This window comes from Brachypodium distachyon, chromosome 1 (genome assembly GCF_000005505.3).
Source record: "Brachypodium distachyon strain Bd21 chromosome 1, Brachypodium_distachyon_v3.0, whole genome shotgun sequence".
Taxonomy (NCBI): domain Eukaryota; kingdom Viridiplantae; phylum Streptophyta; class Magnoliopsida; order Poales; family Poaceae; genus Brachypodium; species Brachypodium distachyon.
In genome coordinates, this window is record NC_016131.3 from 58,821,193 (window position 1) to 58,848,794 (window position 27,602).

The window sequence follows — 27,602 nt, forward strand, 5'->3', positions numbered from 1 at the left end:
ACGACTCCGGGGACGCTGCAGCCTGGCCCGCCTCGTCATCCAGGGACTGGAGGGAGGGCCAGCTGATTTCCAACTCGCCCCCGCTCCCCTCGAGCACCTGCTTCCCGCGAGGTGCTGGCAGGGGAGCGCGGGGGGTCCGAGTGGGGGTGCCGTCCATCAACCCGCACTCGTTGCAGGGTGGGAAGCCGGAGACTATGTCGTTGAGCTCCGCAACACCGGCATGAAGGGAAAAGACCCCCGGCGGGAATCTCGTTGATTGGAAGGTTTCGCCGGAGATTCCCCTCACCCACACCTTGAGGGATTCCAAATCCACGCCGTCCTGGTGGAGGCGTGTTCTGTCCCCGGGACCCGGGTACATCCACGCGGGACGGGAGCGCAGTTGGAGCGGCGCGATGCGCCGGTTGATGAAGGTCCGATCCACGTCTATGTCGGTAAGCCCCACTAGCCGCAGCGCCTTGATCTTCTCCACGATGGTGAGGAGATCGGCGTCGCGGTGGTACCTGTTCTGCCAGCCGCTGTGGGGTTGCGGCAGCTCTGTGGGCGAGAGGATGAACTCTTGGGGGTCTTCCACTCGGACCCAGCACCAGTCGCCCCGCCACTCCTTCTCAATCTTTTTCCCCGATCGGATGATGAACTCGGTTTTCATCTGGTCGCGGGCGCGGAACACCACCCCCGACGACATCGCTTTCGCGTTGTCAACCGAGGGTAGAAATAGTGATGGAAGAGCACCACCGACGGCATCACCCCCACGAACGCCTCGCAGAGGAATTGAAAGGTGGCGAGTAGGAACAGCGATGTGGGGTGAAGCTGCGCCACCCGCAGCTGATATGACTCCAACAACGCGTGGAGGAACAGCGAGAATGGTTGCACCAGCCCGGTGAGGAGGAAGCGCCCGAACACCCGGAAGTCATTGTCCTGGTGCTCGGCGCCCGCCGGGAAGATCAGGGTCTCCCCGTGCTCGTTGAACTTGGAGGCGACGGCATGCCAGATCTTATCCAGTGCCTTGCCGTTGTAGCCAGGCCGGTAGAAGGCGAGCATGGCCCGCATCTCCCGCTTCCTCCGGTCTTTGTCGGCGGCTGCCTTGGTTGCCGCCTCGCTCCTGCTGGTCGCCGCTCCCTTCGAGACCTACACTTCTTTTCCCTTCTTGGTGGTGGGGGGCGCCATGGGGAATGGGGGTGGAAGCTAGCAAGAACACTTGGATGCGAGATGCGAAAGAGCTTGAAGACGAAGGCCGTGGGGAGCAGAGTGTTTTTCCCTTTTGTCAACAGTAAAAACTTTATAGAGCCCGGCCGTTTGGTAACGGCCGGTTCCGTACCCTACGTGTGCGCGGGGATAACTCCTAATCAAAAGGAGTAATGCGGGAAGTGGCCTTAACTTCCCTGTTTAAGGGGGGGGGTTAGGGCGGAAATCACGCGCCCACTTCTCCGTCTGTAACGGCGAAGTACTAGGGGCAGCGAAGGGACGCGGGCCTGAGGCGGATCGGGGCCCACGCGTCGGTTGAGGGCGTAGCCCGGCAACCGACCTGAGGAAAGCTCATCCGGGAACGGGTGTTGCCGGCCCACGCCCGGGGGCTACTGTCGCACCAGTGGCACCCGGGGTACCACCATTGCGCGACGCGTGGGCCTCGTCGGGCTGCAGCCACGAGCAGCCCGGAAAGCTACCACCCTGGAAGGGCTAGCGGGGCTTCGGGGAATATTCCCGCCGGGACACGTCCCGGGAAGCCACTTGCCGGGAGGGGGTTCCTGGATGTGGTCAGGCCTGGGCCTCCCGGGAAGCCACTTGCCGGGAGGAGGGGTTCCCGGGCGCGGGCTCCCGCCATAGGGGTGGGGCCCAGCAGGGAGAGCTGCAGCGCCACGCGGGCGCGTGCCAGGCGTCGAGTGCGCAGTCTCGCCAGGGCGAGGAGTGAGGCGCACGACGCATTAAATGAGCCGACAGGAGGGGCGTTACCCGTCTAAGTTAGGGGAACAATGGCTGTCCAATCCTACTTTTAGGATTTTAGACCCCTAGCAGTAGAGTTGGCGCTCCTGCATGCCCACCAGCGCATCGAGGGGGAGTTGCCATGTCTCCCTGCTGGACACTTGTAATGCATGCACCGTGGCACCTGTGGCATCCCCTTGGTTATAAGAGGAGGACCCCCGCCAACGGTCAAAAGGGTTGGTTAGACCAGTTCACAGTTCACTACTAGCAATAGCCCAAAGTAGCAAGGAGTACTTAGCTGAAAAGAGAGAGCACCCGGGGACTGCCCCCGGCAACCTGTAAAACCCCAGTTCTTTGGCTAATAACAAACTCAGAAGCAGGACGTAGGGTTTTACACCTCAGGGTGGCCCGAACCTGGGTAAAAACGTGCATGCATGTGTCCTTAGCTTGCATGTATTCTGGGTACATTAGTTTGCAGTTCGTGTACGCCATCGGCCATGCCGGCGATCGTCGGAGCCCCCGACGCCCCTGCCGAACCTAAAAGGGGGTGTGCCCGCACGCCCCCGATGTCAGAGCCCCGTGCGACGACATTATATGTACATGCTAATAAATTTTCCTTGGTTAAATCTTACTGCATGCCTTCTAGATCTTATACTCTAGTGCTGTTGCATATCCAAGCATGATATATGTTGCCCTCCGTTCCATAATATAAGCATTGCTACACAACAGCCTACCAGTGGCGGTGGAAAAACTAGATCAGTGGCTGGCATGCAGCCCGCCACTAAGCTTGCACCACGGGTGATGTACACCACCGGTGGTGGTGACACCAACGGCCACCGATGTCAACCCAACAACAGTGGCTGTCGCATGCCACCGCCACTGGTGTTGTTTTGCCGCAACAAAAAAAGAAACATCGGTGGCTGTGGCATGCCACCGCCACCAGTTTGGTTTTGCCAAAATAAAAAAAACATCGGGCCGGCCCGCAGGCCTGCACCGAACCCAAGAAGCGGCGGCGCTCTCGTCGTCTCCACGGCGGCGGCGAGCTCCTCCCATGGCGGCGGCCCTCAGTCTGCAGGAAAATGATTGATCTGAGAGTGAGAGGGGGAGAGAGAGGGAGATAGAAGGAGTGAGAGGGAGAGAGAGGGAGTGAGCTCACCAGATCCGGCAAGCGGCATGGTCGAGGGACAGCATAAAGCAGACCCGCAGCGTGGTCGAGGGGGAAACTGGATCTCGTCGTGGCGGAGGAAACCGGGGATCCGACAGCCGCACCATGGACGCGATGAGGAGGGAGGAGGTCGGCGGCCGCTAGCGAGGAGGAGGGAGGAGGCCTAGCTCCTCAAGCGCCCGTCCTCGAAGGCGGCAACTCACGCAGGAGGCGCCGTATCCCATGGCGGCCTCCTCCATGGTGGCGAGGCTGGGGGAGCCCGTGTCCGGCGGAGGAGATAAGGAGGAGGGCGCGAGGAGGAGCCCATGTTCGGCGTGGATCCGCAGAGGGGGAGGAGGAGAACAGGAGAGATGGGGAGAGGATCAGGAGGGGAGGAGATCGGGAGGGAGGAGTCACGAGATGAGGAAGGGAGAGAGGAGATGGGTTCAGGTCCTTCTGGAGGGTGGAGATGTGGAGAGAGAGAAAGGAGCGAGAGAATCGGAGGGATATAAGAGGCGCCACGTCATGGATCCGGGCCGGTTTTCCTCCACCAATCACACGAGAGCACTCGGATCCGTGTTTTTTCAGATTCCAGACAACCATTGGGCTCAAATACAGCACCAGTGGCGGGTGTCATCCCCAAAACAACCACTAGTGACTTATGCAATTTTATTTTTTTATTTTTCATATAATTTATAAATACTTTATGTGACTAAATTGGTTTAGAAGTGTGTAATAATGGTCTACTTTGTGTTAAATTGGATATGCAACATTTTGAGTATTATTACATGTACTTGCTTCACAAAACACCCTATTTCTGCATTTATAAAATGGAACGAACATTCATTTTACTTATAAAGTTGTAAATTTCTTTGGAAACGTTGTTTGTCATGACAAGATACACCTCTGTGCAAAATATGTATACAATATGATGAACGGTTACATAGAAATGGTCGTGACTTTGGTCATCTGACTTGAAACTCATTAACATTCATGCTTAATAGTCCATTTTGAGAAGATGTTTTTTGAAATGTAGTCAAAATTCAAGTTTATTATTTTTCATTGCAACTAGTACACATAAAAGGATTCCATGCCAAAGAATGGAATTTTTTGACATTTTCTTCATATTATTAGATTTTTCGCAAGATGGGATGAAAATTATCGACACATCTTTCCATAGAAGGCTGCTAAATATTTGAACATCCTATACGAATCTTACATCATTCTTACTTGGGTACCTTAAAATGGTTTTTTGAATTTTTTTAGGAACAAACTATCACACACTTGTAGTTCAAATTTGAATTACTTTCGGGAAATCGCGAGAAATTCATTTAGATGGAGAAAAATAGCAATATAGATAGAAAATTCAAAACCTTTGGACAGTAGCAATTAAATATGTCATAGTTGTGTGAACATTAGATAGTTGCCATTTCAAACCATAAAAAATTGACTTGTTTCACATAATACTTTATTTTTTGCATTGAAAAAAATGGAAAATCATATTTTATTGAAAAGACCATGTGATATTATTGTTCCAACGTGTAAATAAGTAGAAATGAGGACTTTAGCAAAAAGAATCCCATTGTTTGGATGTTTTTTGAATTAGTTATGATTTTTGCAAGTTTCAGCGGTCTTCGAGGGGATCACCACTGGCGGGTCTGTAAGCCAAGACCAGCCACTGGTGACCCCACAGTAGTGGTGGGCTAAGAAACCAGCCACTGGTGAGCCACCAGCAGTGGCGGGTGTTTAGACACGACCCGCCACTGGTGACCCCCTACAGACAGCTGAAACTTGAAAATTCGTATATAATTCATAAAAAATCAAACAAAGGTGATTCTTTTTGCCGAGGTCTTAATTTTTATTGATTAACATGTTGGAATAAAAATATCATATGGTGTTTCTCAGAAAAATGATTTACAACCAAGATAATGATCATATATGAAATAAATAAATAAATTACTTTTTCTAACCAAAATAAATTATATTATTGCTCCATAATATAAAGCATGAAAAGGGAAGAATTTAAAAAAAAGAATCATATTTTTCTCTTTTGTTGTGAATTAGTTATGAATTTTGCAATTTTAAGGGGTCTTTAAAAACGGCCACTGGAGGTGTCGGATCACGAGTGGCTGTTTTAATCTTAGAACAGCCACCGGTAACAAGTGGGGGAATCCCCACTGAACACCAGTGGCTTTGGACTTGCACCGCCACTAGTGGTGGAGCACTAGTGGCTGTGATTCAGTTTTCACCATCTCCACCGCCACTGGTGCTGGACCACCAGTGGCTGTTGCTGTCCACCGCCATTGGTGGAGCACCAGTGGCCGTGATTTTTTTGCCCCGCTCGAACAGCCACTGGAGGTCGTCCGCCAAAGCTACATTCTGACGTAGTGAAGGCGTCTATGCATTTCGAGGTTCAACTTTCTTGTACATTAATTTGAACCTGTCAAAATTTGTGCAAGCTAGCAAACAGAACAAATTAACTTTCTCCGCACAAAAAAAAAACAAAGATAAGAGAGAACAAAATTTGAACTGATTTGATTTGGTTCAGAAACATCGAAAATGGAATCCTGAGGCATCATAAGACATCCATATCAGGTGAGAAAATATCAGCTACAGGTAGATCGAGCTATGCTTGGGCTTTTTTCTCTTTAAGCATAACGGAGGAACTTTAATTTCTGTTTATTGTAGATTGATCATAGATCATATCCTCCTTTTAGTCAGGTCTTTTTTTTTTGACAGCTTTTAGTCAGGTCTTTCTTACATCAAGTAAAGCGCCTAGCTAATCTCATATATACAGATCGAGCGTGATTGATATTGATCGCTGGAGTTTGGCCATATATATCGCATCTTCTACATTGTCGGCAAAAAGCAGCCCAAACACACATGCAATAGAGCATCGTTCAACAGTTGTATAACTACATGTCCTTGCTCTTCTCGTTTAATTTACCTTTATCTGAAAAGTTAGTACAAAATATGGTTCTTCACAACTACATTCACACAACATCCATCTATTTTTTTCCTCAACTTTGTTTCACACATCAATAAACAAAATTTCATCTATGAGTAGTCACAGTTCTGAAATATAACAATGTTATTTCCATCTCTGGCAATCATCTGTTTTGTTGTCTTGTTCTTATGCTTGTGCACACATGTCAAAGTTTCAACTTAATTGAAATTTGAAGATATATATACTCCCTCCGTCCAAGAAATGATGTCTCGACTTTGACTAAATTTAAATGCATCTATACACTAAGTCATATCTAGATACATCTAAATTTTGACAAACTTGAGACATCTTTTGTTGGACGGAGGGAGTACTCCATATGATATGGTAGATACATGATACATGTCGAGTGAGTGTTGATGTACAATTCTCATTCATAATACTAACAGCTCGTTTGGCAACCAAGAATTCATTTCATTTGATCAAAATGAAATGAAATGCAATTTTTGATAGGATTTCATTTAGTTGAATTTGAATTCCGTGTTGAAAAATCATGTTTGTCTGTCACATGGAATTGAAGAGTGAGAGACAATTGTAGAGAAATGATGGCTTTTAGAGAGGAATTGAGGCTAGTTATAGTGTGATTCCATGGAATTTGAGATTGAATTCCTGTCGCTAATTCCGTGCCAACCAAATAAGTTGTTTTTTGAAATTCAAAATGAATTCTACAATTCTATTCCCAAACGATGGGTGCCAAACGAGCTGTAAGTGTCTTAGATCTAGTATTCCGTACAAAGTTACTACAAAGTTGTAACACTTGTTACGAATGGGAAGGAGTAAGAGTTGGGTTAGAAAAGAAAAGGAGTACTAGGAGTTGCTTCTGCATCGCATGCGGACGGCTTGGATGAAGCCACGAAGGTCAAACCGGTGGATGCTCTCAATCTGGGCCGTCCATCCCAGCATCTGAAATATTACTGTGGAGAGAAGGATTTGGGGGCATAGTCGTCGTCTCTTCCGTCCCCAATTCGATCCATCGACCCGTAGAACGAGAGAGAAATCGAGGGTTTGGAGAGGGAGATCGGAGGCTGCGGAGATGGACGGCGCCGGCGGGATCGTCGCCGCCGTCGTGTGCGCGCTCTTGGTATTCGCCATCTTCCCCCTCCTCCTCTGGCGCCGCCGCTCCGATGCTGCCGCCGCCGGCGGCGGCGGCAACCACCGCCTCCCGCCCCAGCCACTCCAGGTATCATCCTGCTCTGCTAGGCTCTTAATCTCTCTCCACTGCTTATAGCTAGCTAAACTTCGACTTGATAATCTCGTGCGCTCCAGGATGAAGGGGTGGTGCGTGGCGGCGCTGCGGCGCGGCGAATGCGGAGGAGGCCGGCTGCGGCGAGTTCTTCGTCGGCAGCATCCACTAGCCGTGATGGTAGTGGAACAGCGGAAAGCCCTTGCCTTTTCCTTCGATGGTGTCCTGTTTGGGTTAACCCTAGCTATTGTTGGCGCTGATGGTTCTCGGTTGTGCAGTTGCAGAGGACGAGGCCGAGAGTGACGAGGAGGATGGCCAGGAGGGTAACAATGCCCCCAAGGGCTCAAGGAAGAAGGAGAAGAAAAGGCAAGAGCGAGAAGCACAGCGTCAGGTTGGTTTAAGAATTAGGCTACGATACCGTGTTTGTCGTTGTTGATTATGCTAGCACTTGTAATTTAAAACTGCGGACTTTGCATTGTTGCAGGAGGTTGGTGTTCAGTTAAATCCTAAAACTGCAGTTCTAGCTGCATGCGCATATATGAATTGTGCATCTACAATCTCAGCATATCACGCTATGCTTTCAGCCCCCAGCATAGCTAATTAGCATTATCTCTATCATCTTAGATTAAGTTCTTGGTATAAGATGACTGACTGCTTAAATCAGCAGTATTAAGGGTATGTGGTCTTGTTTTCTTAAAACATTGGTTACTGCTAGTTTGGCTGTTCATCTCAGGACAGACTATGGTATGGAAGTATGTTTTTTTTTTGCCTCTTGTTTGCTTGCATGGTTACACCAGTATCTCTTAATGGACAACATTTTCACAAGAAATAAATTGTCTGCTCGCAAGGCTGATGAAGCTGCACGGGATTCAAGGAGAACTAAACAAGATCGTTATGCGGAAATGAGAAGGAAGAAGGATGAGGAACGGGAGGCACAAGAGAGATTATTGGTTAGAAATTATTAAAATGCTGATTATTCTCTTTGGGTTATATATTGAAACCCCATGCTAAGTTGCTTATTAATTGCTTCAGGAAGAAGAAGCTTTGGCAAGGAAAGCCAAGGAAGAGGAGGCTGCTGCTAGGGAATTTGAGAAATGGAAAGGGGACTTTTCAGTTGATGCTGAAGGGACAACTGAGAGCGAAACACAAGATGGTGGCCAAGGTTTGCTCCACAATTTTGTGGAATATATCAAGGTACATTGTTCTTTTCTTGGATGCAATTACTTTCTAGCATACATAAATGATTCATTTCACAAAATCAACAGTCTTTGTGTTTGATATGAATGTAATATGAACTGAACTTAATGTGTGTGCCTGTTTTCTTTGTTAAAACTGACACTGAAACAACTTATATCTCCCTTATTCACGATACGATAGTATCTAAATAATTGTCAACCTTAATTCCCTTTGAAGGATGTGGTATAACATTATCAATGTCTTAAGTATATTGCATTGGTGGCTGGTGAGATATGCTTGTCGTGGTAAATTGATAATCTCTCTGTAACTTTTCATAACCTTCCAGAAGCAGAAGTGTGTTCCGCTAGAGGACCTTGCTGGAGAATTTGGCATGCGAACCCAGGTAATTGAAGAGCCATTTACATTAGAGTGCTAGATGTATTGACGGGTTTATTAACATTGGACGTGCTGCTAGAACACTAAGATCTTATCTTGTTCACTTTAAACTAAAATAATGATAAAACTCATTAGATGATTGCTGATAGTTCATGATCGACACCCTTGTTTGCTACTACCTCGCTTTGGAACCTCATCACTCGAAAAGCTAGAAACATGTTTGTGAGTTGTATCGTGTTTGTGTTATTTATAAAATTCGCCTTCCTTGGATTTCTATACTTTGTTAAATGCATATTTATAGTAATACTTGTGACTAGAACATGCCATCCAATGTCCGAACAGTAATTATGATGTGTGTAAGGTTTAGAAATTCGATGCCTCATATGAGGCAAACTGAAGTCTAAAACAGTGGCTTGGCTATTTTTCTCTTTCATGAGGCACAGTTGGGACGTAGAGTAGCAAATTTTGTGAGGTTTCGTCTTGAAAGACACACTATGGAGGCATTTAGTTTTGTTTCCACTTACGAAAATCTTTTCTATATATCCACAAACATATGGTTATCACAGATTTCAAACTGTGGATTGGTAATTCCTTGAAAACATCAAATCCCAAATATCTTATCCTTATCCGAATACATTAGATTGACATACTTTATGTACCAAATTCTCCACTATGCTGTTCCTAGAGTTGTGAGCATTCATTATCATGAATTTCTCATGATAAATGACTGGTATTCAGAGCATACGAGTAAAAATAATTATGTGACCGTTTGCTTCTTTTGATGTGGGAAATGTTTATCCTCCATCTAGTGTTATTTTTCTGATATTGTACTATAGCACCAGGAAAATCTTCTTTTCAGTTTTTACGGGTGTTCGTTCCTGTTTGCTTAGATTCTGATTATTATTATTTTGTGTTCTGCAGGACTGCATTAACCGAATTATTACACTTGAAGGCATGGGTATGTGACTCTTCTACGACTTACTTTGTCTTATTCCAACCTCTAATAATGGTCCAGCCTTGTAGTCCTATTTTATCTGGATATCTGCTGGATATGTATATGTTACACTGGTTAAACTTCAACATGGAATATATAGCACCCCAGCAACACTCAGTTGTACTGATCGGTCTGTGTTTGTTTCGGCAGATCGACTATCCGGCGTGATGGATGATCGTGGGAAGTTCATATACATATCAATCGAGGAGATGCAGGCCGTTGCAGACTACATCAGGAAACACGGGAGGGTCAGCATATCTCACTTGGCAAACAACTCGAACCAATTCATCGATCTGGAGCCAAAGCCCCTGTACGATGACGACGTCGAGAAGGAGGGGGGCCACCAGGACGAAACCACTGCAGCAGGCACGGTCACAGAGCCCTGATGAGAAACTTAACCTTCTACTTTCTGTGCGACATTCTTAGCTGTATCACAGTTTTATGCTAACCTTGGGAGGGCCTGTACTTGACAAAGTAGTGCTGATTTGGAGATTCAGTGCTGATGCTCACATGGTAAATACCACGAAAGGTTCGAACTTTGAAGAATGTACTATGTGTGAGTGTGTGTATGGCCCAGTTTTTGCAGCCTTGGACGAACTTGTAGCAATGTTGAAAGCCTGATTGAGATGTACTACTATCGATCAGAGGCGCTCGGCCTTGCTGTTGTCCTGCAATTTAAATGGACCGAGTGAGTTAGTGGGCTTTAGAGAATTAGCAGGCCTGCAGAGACAGCGAATTAGGTAAGCCATGGAGTTAGGCCTGCCTGAAAGGCTGAAAATGTAGGAGATTGATAGCTGAGCTATGTATGGACCTCGTGAAAAAAAGGGGGAAAATGTACTCCCTTCTCATATTAATAAGTGACTTTTTATTACATACATCTAGGTGTTTTTTAGCTATAGATAGGTGTTTTTTACTATAGATACATCCATATTTGGACAGATTTGAGTCACTTAATATGAGACGGAGGGAGTGGCTCATAGATTCAGACGAGTACGAAACTAAATGTACCTTTGTTGTTTAACAGAACAGTTGGGCCTCTGATTTGTAAGATTAATTCTAAGACCTCTCTGATTCAAATAAGTTTCCAAAAGGTTCGAGTGCATGGAAGATTGAGTATATTTGCATGTGACTACTCATGCCCGAATCGGACAAACATGTGGATTTTAATATGCTCGATGATTATTAGCAGACAAAGCAAGTTGTCGAAGTCAAAAAGGCCTTGTACGTACCCTGGCCTGTAGAATAGCACTGCAGGCTTGGAGGACGATTGCATGCCTGCATATGCATTGTCGGCTCAAAATTAAGAGCCACTCCAATACTTATGTGAAATCAGCTAAATCCATCAGCACTACAAATTGACAGTCGGTAGTATTTGCTGCAGGTGAAAATACAAGGCACGGCATCACATTATTTTTGAGAATAATACAATCTGTGTCGATCTGCTAGCTGCATAACAGCCAGGCCAGCAATTTGCCATATACTCCTGCATTGCCCATGGAAGCATATATACTGATGATGAAACATTGTTATACTAGATTGATTTGCAGGGGAGGGGAGGAGGAAGCAGTGTCTTGGAGAGGGTCTTCTTCGTCTTCGTCTTCTTCTTCTTCTTGTTCGTTGTTGGTGTTGACGACCTTGGTCGTCCTGCTGGCGATGGACACCGTGGAGCTAGAGCCAGCGCCGTGCAGCTCAATCTTCTCCCTCGTCGCCTGCTCCGGCACCGGCGCCGCTGCTTGGTCGTCGTCGTCGTCCAAGCAGGCCGTCCAGCCGCTGTCTTCCTGATCGGAACCGCAGCCCTTGACGACGTCTCCGTACAAGAGGAAGTAATCCTAGATGAGCTGCTGATAGATTCCTCCATGAACCAATGCTGAAGCACTTGAGCTATATATATAGGTTGTGTTTATGCAATTAAGCAGCATTCTTGTGTTGGAATGGAATGGAGCTAGCTAGAGCGGTTGGTGTTAACGCTGTGTTGTGTTATATAATGGTACTGGAGAGATAGAGATAGATAATAGATTCATGGCCGGAGATGTGTGCGTGCAGGCAAGATTACTGTAGCCGGGGTGTCGTTGACTTTAAGAGAGAGATCAGCATTTACAAGTACAGTAGAAGAGGCTATAGCTAGCTAGGGTTAGGCGCCGCTGCATACATTCATACTTCAATGATCGATGCACATGTACACGCGCGTCATGCATCAAAGAGATAATTGCTTATGGAAACCGTTGAAACGCATGGAAACATGAAAAATGGCGCTGAAGACTGTAATGGACGAAGCGAATCACTCGATGGCACGCTGGCGCATGAAGTGCTCTATCTGGTTGAAAATGCATACAAGCCAAATGGGGGTGTTTAAAGATGTTGTCTGGGGATTGTTGGTTTGCTAGCGGGCCCCACAAGTAAGCACTTAACCTTTGATGTGGGTCCCACCTGTCAGTACTGGACCGTTTGACATGGGTCCCACCTGTCGGTACTGGACCGTTTGACATGGGTCCCACCTGTCGGTACCGGACCGTTTGACGTGGGTCCCACCTGTCAGTAATTGACCTTTTTTTTGTAGGGGCTGACCTGTAAGGTTGTTGACCGTTATTTGTGGTCCCACTGTAGGTAAATAAGAGGCCGACCGACCAGTCATGCCCTCCGTTCCCCAACTCCACGCCCTCTGCTTCCTCTGTCGAGACTAGCGCCACTGCGCGCCGCCACGTCTCCATTCCCGCCGCTGCACGCTCCCCGCCTGGACCTTGCCCGTGCCACCTTGTCTCCATTGGCTAGGTCATCTTCCCCAGCCTGCAGCCTGCCCGCGCGCGCGCCAAATTAGGTAGTTGCCATGACCGGCACTACCCCGTCGTGGCCGCCGTCATCACTAGGTCGATTGAGCACCAAATCCGTGGGAAGAAGATGTCTAGGTCGAGCTCTTCCGCTCCTAGCAGCCCGTGGCCGAGGTATGGGCCCGTCCCCCTCACCCGTTGCCCCGACTGTCCACAGGTGGAGCCGGTGGTGCGCCTGATGTGCAAGAAACGGGAAAACGGCAATTTTGGGCGCGAATTCGTGAAATGCGAGAGCCGCCCACAAGTAGGGGAGGGGAAGGTTGTTATGGTGATTTGGGAATCAATTTTGCAGATTTCTGATTCAATTTTGCTTTAATTTGCGTTTTGAGAAATCTAGGGTTTGCTATGTTTTGGGGCCGAAATTGATGTATATTTTGGTTCTTGTTTCAGGTACTGAAGCAGTGTTCATTTTTCATGTGGATGGATGCTTATGTGGAGAAGCTAGAACTGGAGGGATTGTTGCACGGGCGTGGGATGAATGAGGAGGTGAAGAAGACAGAAGAGGATGCCAATGATTGCACAACATCTATGATGTTGCCGTTTCTGGAACAGAGGAAGAGGATGAATGATAAGCTTGGCAAGATTGTGGAGTTGAAGAAAGAAGAGATTCATGTGTCCAAACTGTTTTATACTTGTATTGTGATGCTGGGTCTGATTTTAGTTGTGAGAAACCCTTTCATGTAGAGGGGGAGTTGATGTTGTTAGGGGCAGTTTAATGAAGCATTTGAGAATAAGTGTTTGATTGCTGTAATGTAATGGTAATGCTGGAAACTGATATTGATAGCTAAAGTTCTCATTGCTAATACTGCCGCAGTTCAGATCGATTACATTTCTAATATTAGAGGGATTTTGATTTGCAGCCTCATTTCACATAGTGAAATTAACAAGAGGCTCGAACCAAAATATAGTAAGCTAAGCTAACCTATTGTCTAGTTAGCCGAAACCAAAAGAAACGGGAGACTCCTCCTTGTGCTGCTATGCCTCCTTATAAACCGAGACCACTTCTAAACGACCTTCTAAACCTGCTTGCACAAGGGAGGTGGTGCGGCCCCTATGGCACTTTATGTGCCTGATGATCATAAGAAGAGGTTGGGGAGGAGGCCGTGGCCCCAAAGGATGCCCACTGCAATCACCAAGCTGCCCATGAACCAAGCCACAGTGCTGTACACATCCATCTCTCCTCCAACCATTGCCAGATGTCGTAGCCTGGGGTTTAGACGCCGGGGATGCGAGGCACCCCCTTTTTGGTTCGGCAGTGGGCGTTGGGGATCGCTCCGGCGATCGCCGGCGAGGCCAATAACGAGCGTACAATGCACAAGCTCATTTACCCAGATTCGGGCCACCCGGAGGTGTAAAACCCTACGTCCTGCTACTGGGTGTTTATTAGCCAATGAACAAGCGTTTACAAGGTTGCCGAGGGAGCCCCCGAGCGCTCTCTTCCCTTTCTGCTAAGTGACTACTTACTACTTCTGGACTAAATCTCTCGGGATTGCAATCTACGCTCGAGTCTAACCTTTAGAAAACGGAACCCCTTGGCTGGTGGCACGGGTCCTCCTTTTATACTCAAGGGGATATCACAGGTGCCTCGCTGCATGGGGAACAAGTGTCGAGCAAAAACCCTAGGCAGCTTGCCCTCGCTGCGCTGGCATGCATGCATGGTGCAAAGCGCTGTAACTGGGCGGTACGTGCCTTAGATTTGCTGCGAGCCACTCACTGTGGGCTGACTAGACAGGGGGCCACCCTTCTGTCGGAGCATTTAATGCTTGCTTGTGCCATACTCCACACCCTGACCCGCCCTGCACAAGAGGAGCCTGCCGGGCGGCCACGTGGCGCCAATACTCTGCTTGCATTGGGCGCCGGCCCTGTTGTAAGCGCCTGCGCCAGGGAACACCCTTCCTAGCAAGTGACCTTCCCGGGGGGCACCCTGGCGGGAACCTCCACGCTGCCACCCGGCCCAACCCCCGCAGCCCGGCTACCTGCCGGGCTGGTGGCTCCCGGGCAGCTTGCACCGCGCTGTCCGAGGTGCCGTCCTTGCGGGGAGCAAGTGAGGCGACCCACCCGTTAGGCAACGGTGGTCCCCGGGTGCCACTGGTGTGACAGTAGCCCCCGGGCGTGGGCCGGCAATGCTTATTCCCGGGCAAAATCTTCCTTGGTCGGTTGCCGGGCTACGCCCTAACCGACACGTGGGTCCCGGGTCGTTTCGGGCTTCCGACCATGCGCCGCTCCAGGGACTCCGCCGTTACGGGCGGAGCGGTGGGGGCGAGATTTCCGCCCTAACCTTCCCCTTAATCGTGGGTGGTTAAGGCCACGTCTCGCATTCCACTCTTAAAACGTAGTTATCCCCAGCGCACCCGTAGGGTGCGGATGTAACCGTTGCTCAGCATAGGTGGTGCTATAAAACTCCACCGCTGCATTGAGGGGCAATCACTTAGCCCCGAGTTCATCCTCCTCATCCCCATCCCTCCTTGGCTCCTAATCTTGTTCATCGCCACCCACACTCTCCATGGCACCCAAGGCCCCCAAGAGAGGGAAGGGTTCCACGAGCTCTGTGGTCGATAAGGGCGAGAAAGCCCCCAAGAAGCCCTTGTCGGAGAAAGACTAGAAGAACCGGGAGATGAGGGCCACGCGGGCTTTCTTCAAGCTCGGCTACAACGGCGAGGGGGTCGACAAGCTCCGGCATGCCGTCGCCTCCTCGTTCAATGAGTACGGCGAGACGCTCATCTTCCCCGCCGGCGGCGACCACCAGGACAACAACTTCCGGGTGTTCGGCCGCTTCATCCTTGCTGGGTTCGTACCTCCGTGCTCCCTCTTTGTCCAGGCTCTCATGGCGGCGTACCAGCTGAAGGTTGCGCAGCTCCACCCCACTTCCCTCTTCCTTCTCGATGTCTTCCAATTCCTCTGTGAGGGGTTCGTCGGGGTGATGCCCTCGGTGGCGTTGTTCCGCCATTACTTCTACCTGCGCGTCGAGCAGTCGGGAGCGATGTCGTCGGGGGTCTCGTTCCGCGCCCGCAAAAAGATGAAGTCGGAGTTCATCATGTGGAGCGAGAAGAAGATCGAGAAGGAGTGGCGCGGGAGCTGGTGTTGGGTTTGCGTGGATGAGCCTGACGAGTTCATCCATGCGCCCACCGAGCTGCCGGCAAGTAACGGCAGCTGGCGGGACCGCTACAGGCGTGATGTGGAACCTCTTCCCATCATCCAGAAGATCAAGGCCCTACGGCTAGCGGGGCTCACCGATCTAGATGTGGCGCGCACCTACATCAGCCAGCGCATCGCGCCGCTGCAGCTGCGGTCCCACCCCGCGTGGATGTACACGGGGACCGGCGACACCACGTGCCTGCAAAGCGTGGGTGCGACGCCGGAGGTGATCCAGGAGTGGGTGAAGGGAATCACCGGCGAGGACGTCCCATTCACGGAGCTGCCCCCGGGGGCTCCATCCCTTCACGAAGCGTCGCGGGCCTTCACGACATCGTCGGCAGCTACCCACCCTTCAACGAGTGGGGGCTGATGTCTGATCCCCCAGTCCCAGCCCCGAAGCCTCCGCCACCCGCAGCCCGTGGGAAGCAAGTGGCCGAGGAAAGCGAGGGGGGATCGGGTTCCAGCTGGCCCGGCGACGAGTCCTCCGGCGACGAGGCTGGCAGCGTTGCCGGAGCCCGGACAGTCCTCCCCGAGGCGGAGGGTGAGGACGAAGACGACGTGCCGCTGGTGTGGCGACCAAGAGCACCAGCGGCAGCGGCCACCTCTGCAATGGCCGCGGGCGCCTCGGTGGCTTCTGCAGCAACCGGGGTTGTAGCACCTCCGCGGGGGTCCGCGGTCCTGCCCAAGCGGGGAATCTTCAATGGCTACTCTCTGAAGCTCAACCCCCAAGGTAAGCTGACGTCTTTCCTCCCCCTTTACTTTCAAATTCGTGCTTGCCTTGATTCCATCGCCTCTTCATTGACGCCTTGCAGGGACAGCGCTCTGGACGGAGCCGGCAAGAGGGGGAGAACCGACGCTGCACCCGCCGCGCCTAGCAAGAAGCCGCGGACCCGGGCCAGCGTCAGTGCCCGCCAGGCCAACACGCAGGCCAGCGGCGCCGCCACTACGCCAGCCGCCGACCCGGTCCCAAAGGAGGAGGAGCCCGCAGCAGTTACAGACCCCTCTCCTGATTCCATTGTACACGCTCCTCCTGCACGTTGACCCGTGACCGTGTGATTACCTTGGCTTGCAGGCAAAATCAGGTGCAACGGACAGCCCGACAGCAGAAGCCGGGACAGCGGGGGACAAATCTACCCCCGCAAGCGCGGCGGCCCTGCAAGGTACTTGCCCGGAACTCCCTTGCGCTCGTCACCGGGTACCACAATTTGGTTTGGAGTACTTATCTTGCATTTGCCACAGGTCCCAATGGGCCCGCCACGGGGGCGGACGACACGGTGATCGACCTCACCTCCGACGTTGAGGACGCGGAGCTTAGGGATGAGCCGGAGGCGGCTCCCGCGCCAAGCCCCGCCGCCCCAGATACGATGGTGGTGGCACCCACCACCGCTACCGGAGTGGGGCTCGACGGCGCGTCCCCGGCCCAACAGGCCGGAGGCGCGGACCCCGCGGCCGCTCAGCAGGAGGCGACTCCTGCCGGGGGCATGGGCCCCTCACCAGACCCGCAACCCGCCGGCGCGGGTGTGGAGGAAGACGCGGCTGGGGGGCAGCAGGCGGCTCCCTTGCAAGGGGACGATGCTCCCCCCAGCCAGACCAGGGCAACGGGGGTCTCACCCTCGTCCGTCGCTACTTCCAGCCCAGACCTCAGCGTCCTTGCCGAGGCAACTTGGGACCCAATCACCTGGGACCCAAGTATCTCGATCAGGGGCACCAGTTCGTCGACGCCATCAGAGCAGCAACTGGCGTTCGTCACCTCGTTCAAAAGGTGAGGGAGCACCATGAGCTCGCGAAGGGTCAACGGGGCGAAGTGCGGCAGGATGTCAAGAGGGAGCGGCAGGAGCTCTCCCGGTTGAGGGAGGAGACCCGCCTGGCTCGACAGGCCAGGGACGAGGCCACAACGCCGGTCGTCCCCGAGGCAAAGCTCCACCGGCAGCTGGAGGCGCAACGCGCCGAGCACCAGCAAGTACTGGACTCGCTGGCCGCGGCGCGGAAGAAGGCCAACAAGGAGCACGAGGAGGTGCTTGCAATAGCCCAAGATCGCCTCAACGAGAAGAGCGAGTGAAGCGACCGCCCCCTTACTAGGGTTCGATCTCTGTGCTTATTTGTGCTAGTCCCTGGATCGACTCACTAGCACACCCAGTTCAAGATGTAATACCAAGATACAAAGGTCATAAGTACTTTATTACATCGTATCATCCAGAACTTAAATTGTACTTACAAACTTGCATGACCTCTTAGGCCAGCATAAACAAATATTGTTCAAAACCATGATAGCATTGTATCATAAAGCTGCAGCGGAAAGGTAGAGCAAATGGGCCTCATCTACTCCCAGAGAAGAGAGCATGTTGGAATGTAAGCACATGACCCAAAGAACATCGACGAACCTCACTCTTCGTCTGATTCACCTGCATTATTAATTGCAGCCACTACGTGGTCAATACATTGAATGTATTGGCAAGCTCACCTGGAGTTATAACAGATCCTACCAAGTATATGCAATTGAGGTATAGTGGGGCTCAGGCTTTATGGCGTGGTAGCAAAACATAGTTTATCTTACTACAATTGAATGTTACAATATTGTTAACTAATGGACACGGGGTAGAAACACCCATGCTCCTATTAACCTAGAGCACATTGAATAGAAACATCAAGTGCCCCTACCCTGTTCAAAACATTCATTTTATTTAAGAAGTTCGAATGAGTGAGACCTTCCTTACAGCCCCAATATCTAGTTGCTCATAATTGTCCGTAACCGGGGACACGGCTAAGTACTTAATTTGACACTCTCGAGAGGTTGCACACATTCCCCACAAGAATTCGACGTGTTAATTCCTTGCTGTCCTCCGGGTGGAGTAGCAACGGCATCGACTTCAAGAATTTTCAGAACATGTTCACCCAGACCACCTGAGGGACCCGCGCTCCCACCTACACAACTACCTCAGTACAATCCCTCGGATCTGGGTAAACATTTCTTACTCCATCCAGGCAGAGCCCATATTACCATGTGGTTGTACTGGAACCTACTAAACAGGAAACTAGTCCAGTCTCTGATACCCCAGGTGGCATTCCACATTTGCGACGCAAGTGCTCCCCGAATCCACGGAAGAGACGTCCATGGACGATCCATCTCCGAATCCATGGAGACTCGACTCAGAGGGACCCATAGAAATGGACCTGACGTCGCATAACATCTCGAATACTCAAAGCAGTCCACCCAGGATAGTTCATTAGGGTTGTTTTTGCCAAGTTTCCAAAATTACTCCACATCATCATTTCACAGTGATTGAGATTCCATCCCACGTTTACGAACATAGCAGGGCTAAGCAATACTAATCACGATGGCTATTGGTGGAGGATTCATGGCAAAGGCAACCCTATAGCTAATAGGTCAATCATAGCTAGCATAAGTACGAGTAATAGTCCTATCAATGCATTTCTACAAACAACTCTAATGCATAGGTATTTTAAAAACAAATAGTAATGGGATATGATCAAAGTGAACTTGCCTTGGTAGCAGTTGGAGTTCAAACACTCGTCACAATCACAAGGTTCGCTCTCCGAGAAAACTATTCAAATACAAACAATATACACACACATAAACACACAATTCAAATGTGACAAAAGAATGTATGCTATGATGCGATGCAAACATATGACATGATTGGGTTTATTTTATTCGGGTGATCTACTGGTTCAAAGCATTGATAATTAAGCACATGTAATCAGGGTTTTAAACAAATAGCAAAGGTTGGGGTTTAAACCCTAAAATATGGTTTTATTGGCATCAGCCAACTAAATTAATTCAAAATAATTGTTTCTTTGTCCCAATGGACAGAGGTTAATAAAACAAATTTTTGGGCACTCGTTTCAATTAAAAAGGACTTCTAAATAAATAGTTATTATTTAAATGGTATTAAACCCTATTTTGAAATTTGAATGTGATTCAAAAATTCAAATTTGAAATTGAACAGTGCCAAAAGATTCTAAATTTCCTAAGGATTCCAAAAAGGTGTGGATCATCAAATTTGGCCAAACAGATTAAAAGATATGATCATTTGAAGTTACAAGGGCTTTTCTGCAAAAGTGCCATTTAATTATTCCGGGGGACTAAAATTAGATTTTTATTTTTATCACTCGGGTGCCACGTGGCGTGTTCTTATTGGATGGTACCGGTTCGTTTTATAAGGAATAAAATGTTCTAATCTCGGCCGTTGGATCATGATCGGACGGTCGGGGCGGGCTAGGGTTTCACCTGCGGCGGCAGCGTTCACCGGAGATGAGGGAGATGGCGGCGCGGGCACGGGCGGGCGGCTCCTCCGGTGAAGCTGACGACGCGGGGAGGGGCTGGGTCGGCGCGGCGCGGCACGGCGAACTCGGTGACGGGGTCGGCGGCGCTCGGGGACGGCGGGGTGCTCGCCTAGTACGGCGCGGAGACAGCGGCGAGCGGCAGACGGCTCTGGAGCTTCGGCTTCTCGACGGCGAGGCGCTGCGGCGCGCAAAAAGGAGAAATAGCCGCGTCAAAAGATGCGCAAGGACGAAGGAAAGCGATGGCTAGAAATGGGCAGAGTTTTAACCTTAGGGTTCAACGGCGGCGACCAAAACTTGCGGCGGCGGACGACGAGCTTTGGCGAGCGATTCTGGCGGCGTGGGCGCGTGCGAGCGGGGGCGGGAAGGGGGAAAAGAAAGAGGAGAGGCGGAGCTTTATAGGGACGTGGGCTCGCAGCTTCGGGAAGGTCGAAATCTTCGGATTCCGAAGATTGCGGCGGCGCGGGGAGTCCGGCGCGGACTCAGCGGCGGCGGCGCGGGGCTTTCCTAACGGGGACGAAGGCCCTGACAAGTGGGCCCCACCTGTCAGTGGCAGCGGGCGCACGCGCGCGGCGCTGGGCCGGTCCGGTTCGGGCGGGCTCGGGCGTTGCTGGGCCGGTTCGGCCCAAAACGGTCGAGCTGGTCCGGTTTTCCCTTTTTTTTTCTTTTAGCCATTTTCTTTTTCTGTCTTTCTTATTTGTTTGATATCTTTTGATTTTGAACTCCAAATTGGTCCAAATAAATTCCAGAAAATTTGTAAAATCATGTTTTACCATGATTCAACTTTTGGGAGTAATTTCCCCTCAAAATAAAATACACAAAAATACATTTGCCCTATAAATGCCTTTAGGGCTATATAACTATTTAAATAAAATAGTTTTTCAACTCCAAATAATTTTCCAAAAATTATGGGATAGCTTATATATGCAATAAACCCCCTTTTATAAAATAAACCTTAATGGTTTGAAGATCCAAAGCTTAAATGGGTGTAAACCCTAGGGTGAAATAAAAGCCTTTAAAAGCCTTTTGAGATTCAAATTTGAATTCAAATATGCAATTGTGGCATGATGCTTATGGATGCAATGCACATGTAAAAGTTTGAAAATTTGGGATGTTACAGACCTAACCCCCTTAAGATGAATCTCGTCCCTGAGATTAGGTGTGGCTAGAAAAGAGGTGTGGGTGGTCTTCTCGAAGATCATCTTCGCGTTCCCATGTGGCTTCTTCTTCTGTATGATGGTCCCACTGAACTTTGCAGAACTTGATATTCTTGGATCGGGTCTGTTTCTCAGCTGTATCCAAGATCCTGACCGGTTTCTCCTCATAGGTGAGGTCACTCTGTATCTGGACTTCCTCAAGTGGAATTTTATCCCTCAGGGGTGTGTCGGCCATCTCGGGGTGACACTTCTTCAGTTGTGATACATGGAAGACATTATGGACATTGGACAGTGCTTCCGGTAAGTCCAATTTGTAGGCTACCTCTCCTTGTCGCGACAAGATCTTGAAAGGTCCAATAAATCGGGGTGCTAACTTTCCTTTTATACCAAATTTCTTCACCCCGCGTATCGGCAAAACTCTGAGATACGCTCTATCTTCAATTTCATAGGTAACCTCCCTACGTTTGGTATCTGCATAGCTCTTCTGTCTTGACTGAGCTACCTTCAGTCGGTCTCGGATGAGTCTAACCTTTTCTTCCGCATCCTTTATCATGTCCGGGCCGAATAGGCTACGATCTCCTACACCATTCCATAACAATGGTGTTCTGCACTTCCTTCCATACAGAGCTTCAAACGGTGACATTCCTATGCTGGCTTGGAAGCTGTTGTTGTATGAGAATTCTGCATACGGCAGGTTGTCATCCCAACTGGATCCATAATCTAGAGCGCATGCTCTCAACATGTCTTCAAGGATTTGATTAACCCTCTCGATTTGTCCATCCGTCTGTGGATGAAAAGCTGTGCTGAACTCTAGTCTTGTCCCTAGAGACTCGTGTAGTTGTCCCCAAAATCTTGAGGTAAATTGGGTACCTCTGTCTGAAACTATTTCCTTGGGTACTCTGTGTAGACACACTATTCTGGATATGTAGCATTTCGCTAACTGTGCGCTAGTGTAAGTAGTCTTCACCGGTATAAAGTGGGCAACCTTGGTTAAACGATCAACCACTACCCAAATGGAATCATATCCTGATCTGGTCCTCGGCAAACCGGTGATAAAGTCCATGCCAACTTTATCCCATTTCCAGTCCGGTATTGGCAATGGTCTTAGTAATCCTGCTGGCTTCTGGTGCTCTACCTTAACTCTGTTGCACACATCGCACAAGGCAATGAACCCTGCAATGTCTCGCTTCAATCCGGACCACCAAAATGTTTCCTTTAAGTCCATGTACATCTTCGTGTTTCCAGGGTGGATTGAGTACGGTGAGTCATGGGCTTCTTGTAAAATCAGCTTCCTGATTTCCGGATTCTGCGGTACACATATGCGTTTACCGAACCATATGGTTCCTTGGTCATCCTCATGAAAATCTTCTGCTTTGCCGATAAGTTTATTCTCTTTTATTGCATTGATTTCCGAATCGCCCTTCTGTGCTTTTCTGATCCTGTCTAGCAACGTGGGCTGTACTTCCAATGTGGCCAGATGTCCTTTGGGCACAATCTCTAGTCTCAAGTCCTTGAACTGTTTGCACAACTCTGGCGGTAACTCTCCAGCTGTCAGTCCATTTATATAGCCCTTGCGGCTCAATGCATCGGCTACAACATTAGCCTTGCCGGGATGATATTGCAGACTCAAGTCATAATCCTTTATCAGTTCTAACCATCTCCGCTGTCTCAGGTTCAACTCCTTCTGGGTGAATATATACTTCAGGCTCTTATGATCTGTGAACAACTCACAGTGTTTTCCCATCAGGTAGTGTCTCCAAGTCTTCAAGGCGTGCACTACTGATGCTAATTCCAGATCATGAGTGGGGTAATTGCCCTCGTGGATCTTCAGTTGCCGCGAAGCGTACGCTACAACTCTCTCATTTTGCATCAATACTCCTCCCAAACCTTGACGTGAAGCTCCGCAATAAACTTAAAAGTCCTCTTGCAGGTTTGGTAGCGCAAGAATAGGTACGGACACCAATCTCTTCTTTAACTCCTGGAAACTCTCTTCACATTTCTCCTTCCAGGCGAACTTCTTCTCTTTCTTTAATAGTTCCGTCATAGGTTTAGCAATCTTGGAGAAGTTTTCAATGAATCTCCTATAATATCCCGCAAGCCCTAGGAAACTGCGGACATCTCCAACGTTCTTGGGTGACTCCCATTCTGTAACAGCGGTCAACTTAGCTGGGTCGACAGCTACTCCTGCTCCTGACACGATGTGTCCGAGGAAACTAACTTCTGACAACCAAAAGTCACACTTGCTAAACTTGGCGTACAACTTGTGCGCTCTCAGCTTCTCTAAAAGCATGCGCAGATGCTGCTCATGCTCTTCCTTGCTCTTGGAATAGATCAAAATGTCATCGATGAACACCACGACAAACTTGTCCAAGAATTCCATGAACACCTTGTTCATCATGTTCATGAAGTATGCTGGCGCATTGGTCAATCCAAAGGGCATCACGGTATACTCATACAGTCCATACCTAGTGGTGAATGCCATCTTGGGTATATCCATCTCTCGGATCTTCAGCTGAAAATACCCTGATCGCAGATCGATCTTTGAGAACACCCAGGCTCCTTCCAACTGGTCAAAAAGATCGTTGATGATAGGCAAGGGGTATTTATTCTTTATCGTCACCTCATTTAGTGATCGATAATTGATACGCATCCGTTGGCTCTTGTCCTTCTTCTCCACAAAAAGGACAGGTGCTCCCCATGGTGATGAACTGGGGCGGATGAAACCTTTCGCTAACTGTTCAGCTAGCTGCTTCTTCAATTCTTTCAACTCATCCACAGCCATCTTATACGGTCTCTTGGCTATGGGTCCACTTTCAGGCATCAATTCGATGAGAAACTCTACGTCACGGTCTGGTGGCATACCTGGCAACCCTTCTAAGAAAACATCCGGATACTCATTCACTACTGGAACCTCGTCCAGGCTAACCCCCTTAAGAGAATTGACCTTAGGTCTCTTGAATTCAAAAGCAGACTTGAAACGGATTCTCTTATTCTCTGGGGTGGTGAGGGTGATGGTTCTTCTGACACAATCTATAAGTCCCTCATACTTGACCAGCCAATCCATTCCTAGGATGACATCCAAACCCTTGGACCCTATTATTATTAGGTCCGTGGGGAAGGTGTGTTTCCCTATTTCCAAACTTAGCCCACGACAGTCATAGGCGGCTATCAATTCTCCCCCTGATGAGTTTACTTTCATGGGGTTGGCTAGTGTGCTAACAGGTAATCCATTTTGATGCACAAATCCTCTTGAGATGAATGAATGGGATGCACCGGTATCAAACGGTACTAAAGCTTTAAATGAATTAATGCTAAAAGTACCGATGACTATACCTTGCTCCTCGATGATCTCTTCCACGTCGATGTGGTTCACGTTGCCCTTCTGGAATGGGTTTGGTTTAACCACATTCCCTGTCATCCTCTCCGGGCAGTCGTTGGAGTAGTGCCCCATCTTGTGGCACTTGAAGCACTCCACCTGGCTCATGTCCCTGCCAGGGTTGCGGTTCTGTCTGGCTCCATTTCCGTTGGTGAGGCCCTTTCCATTTCCATTTTGGTTTCCACCTCCATTGTGGTTACCATTTCCGTTGTGGTGCCTCGGGCGATGCTGATGCTGATTCTGCTGCTGGTGCTGGTGCTTGCTGCTGCTGTTGTTGTTTCCGGCATGGCGGTTCTGATGGCCATACCCTCCACTGCGTCTGTCATTGTGGCCCCCGGACCTGTGCACAGACGAACTGCCACTGCCGTCCTGGGTGATGCATGGCTTCTGATGTGGCCCCGCGTGAGAGCCTCCTTGATGGAGTCTCCTCTTGCGGTTCTCCATCTGGTGGAGCTTGTTCTCCAACACAATCGCCTTGTCAATGAGCGATTGGTAGGTAGTGTAAGCAACAGCCAATTGCATAGAGTTCATCGTTCAGCGCATCCAAGAACCTCTCTCGACGCTTGGCATCCGTGTTCACCTCGTCCGGCGCATTGCGGGCGAGACTGTTGAACTGGTTGATGAACTCGACCACTGTGCGGCTTCCCTGTCTGAGTCGCAGAAATTCCTTCTTCTTCAGATTGAGCACCCCCGCTGAGATGTGGGCGGTGCGGAAGGCTTCTTGGAACATATCCCAGGTGACATGTTCAATGGGGGTGGTGATCTGGTAGTTCTCCCACCAGGATGGAGCTGGTCCTTCCAATAGGTGGGCTGCAAACCGAACCTTTTCCTCCTCGGTGCAGTTGATTGTCACCAAGTTCTTGTTAACAGAGCGGAGCCAGTCGTCTGCCACAATTGGCTCGGGTGAACTGGAGAAGGTGGGTGGGCGCAAACGCAAGAACCGGGTTAGCATATCCACCTGTGGAGGGTGGTGTTGCTGGTTGTTGTTGGGGTTCTGCTGGTGGTTGGCGTTGTTGTTGGGCATTTGCTGAGTGATCAGCTGGAAGAACTGGGTCTAGGCGGCCAATAACTGCTGCATGGTTGCAGTGTTCCCTTCTGCGTCCGCATTGTTAGCCTCGGCGTTGTTGGCAGGGTTCTGGCGTCTCGGAGGCATCTGTTTAGGGTAGCATAGATGAGGAATAATAGACAGAATAGATCTAAGAATGTCTAAACCCCCAAAACAAGATATAACTCAAGCATATACCAAACATACACTCAATCAATCAAAAAGGGTTTTGGAAATTATGGCAAAACACACTTGTTCATGATGGAGTACTGCCCATAAAAGTACGAAGAAAATGCAATCGATCTACATTGCCATACACATAGGTTGTATGGTCAATGACTAACTCGCAAAGCTGATAACGAAAAGAAATGATAAAGTCTGGCAGGCATCGAGACTAGGGAGGTGGGGCTGATGTCGCGACTCCATTCACCCTCTTCCTCTTGGAGCAGGTGTTGGTGGCAGGGGTGTCCATATCGTGGACCTCCTGGGGCTCCTCCTCCTCAGTCGGCACCTCCTCATGAGGTACCACCTCCTGATCCTGTGGTGGCGGTGGGGCCTGGTTTGGTGCCGGTGCGGCAGCTGGGGCTGGCTCTGCGGCAGCTGCGGTTTCGGCTACCATGAAAGCCTTAAACCGCTCGCTGTAGTAGCGGGCCTGCTCTCTCGGATCTGTGGGTTCGGCCGGGGTGGTGGCCTCGAGAAATGTCTTGAACTTCTCGCGGTAGAAACGAGCTTGGTCCCTCTCATACAACAACTGATTTATGACTCCTTCCATATTGATGGCAGTGTTCTGCAACAATGCCTTGTCCTCTTGCCACTGAGTCTTCTCTCCCAACAGATTACCAATCTGTTCCTCGGCTAGGTCGGCCCTGGTCATCTCGTGCTCGAGGCAAGACTCCAAGTCCACGGTGTTAATCTCCATGTTCTCGAAGTGGGTCGTCACTGGGGTGGCATCCTCGTCGTTGGTTGTAGCCACAGCTGAGCATGCATGGTTCTGCCTTCCAAAGAGGAGGAAGGGGGAGTCCTCGAGAAACTCGTGCCGATAGTCCCGACACACCTGCGCGAAGGCGCACTGCATGATGAACTGAAGGCCTTGCTCAAAGGTGGGGTAGCGGGCGATGAAGGTGATATCCTATGTAGCAGGCGCGATCTCACGCCCTCGGATCTTCGCCTCGATCTCCCATCGTGGCTGCCATCCCTCGGGTGCGGTGGTCTCAACTCGGCCTCTGAACCTGGGTGGTGGCAGGTCAAGAGACGCACACAGTGCCGCCAAAGGGGCACTGAACAACTGGTCGTCGTCCGTGGAGGGGTAGTAGATTCTGGTGAACGGCGGTACATTGCCGAACGGTGTTGGGCTTCCCATCTGTAGAAAACAGAGAAGGTAGATAAGGGAGTATCAGTGACATGATCAAATGGTCGGATGTATGAAGAAAAACCAAGTAAATGTAGTAGTGTGGGAATGAAGTAATAAACATTAATATTAGGGTGGATATGTCAATATAAAATTGGATGCATAATATTATGTGTGTAATATGGCAACATGATTATGATGGTGTATGGTGTAATAAAATAAAATATGCATCTGTGGTATAAAGCATAGTATTTGGTGTATATGTGGAATAAAACAACATATATGTCATGCATATGTAAGATGTAAATGCAAAGGTTCAGATGAATAGGGATAAGGAATAAAACATATATATAAAGATCAGATAGGGATAAGAAATAATCCTAAGGTTTGGTCTTTGGTCGTTCAGAAGAACTGCGCCGCCGCCTGCTAGACTGTCGGGTCGGGCACGAGCTCACAGGGAGAGGAAGAATGACGGCTGGCTACTAGCTAATGTTGGGCCCGCATGTCAGGATATGCTGCGTGGCAAGTTCTCGGGGGACCCACAGCTCTCTAACCAAACTCTACTTAGAACTGTCTGGTTGATGATAATGTTAAAAACTT

General features: G+C 49.5%; 2 protein-coding genes and 1 pseudogene across 2 annotated transcripts; 2 read left to right on the forward strand and 1 right to left on the reverse strand.

The window, feature by feature from the left end:
- Nucleotides 1-6,994: 6,994 nt before the first annotated feature.
- LOC100825956 (DDRGK domain-containing protein 1) lies at nucleotides 6,995-10,689 on the forward strand. The gene is made up of 8 exons (XM_010230178.3): nucleotides 6,995-7,245; nucleotides 7,332-7,428; nucleotides 7,527-7,639; nucleotides 8,097-8,198; nucleotides 8,281-8,442; nucleotides 8,771-8,827; nucleotides 9,742-9,778; nucleotides 9,965-10,689. The coding sequence occupies exons 1-8, from the start codon at nucleotides 7,099-7,101 to the stop codon at nucleotides 10,198-10,200; spliced, it is 951 nt and encodes a 316-aa protein (XP_010228480.1). The 5' UTR covers nucleotides 6,995-7,098; the 3' UTR covers nucleotides 10,201-10,689.
- Nucleotides 10,690-16,143: 5,454 nt separating this feature from the next.
- LOC104582349 (mucin-1-like) lies at nucleotides 16,144-17,540 on the forward strand. The gene is made up of 3 exons (XM_010231824.1): nucleotides 16,144-16,791; nucleotides 16,847-16,934; nucleotides 17,014-17,540. The coding sequence occupies exons 1-3, from the start codon at nucleotides 16,144-16,146 to the stop codon at nucleotides 17,538-17,540; spliced, it is 1,263 nt and encodes a 420-aa protein (XP_010230126.1).
- Nucleotides 17,541-20,188: 2,648 nt separating this feature from the next.
- LOC112270733 lies at nucleotides 20,189-26,528 on the reverse strand (annotated as a pseudogene).
- Between the last annotated feature and the right edge of the window lie 1,074 nt (nucleotides 26,529-27,602).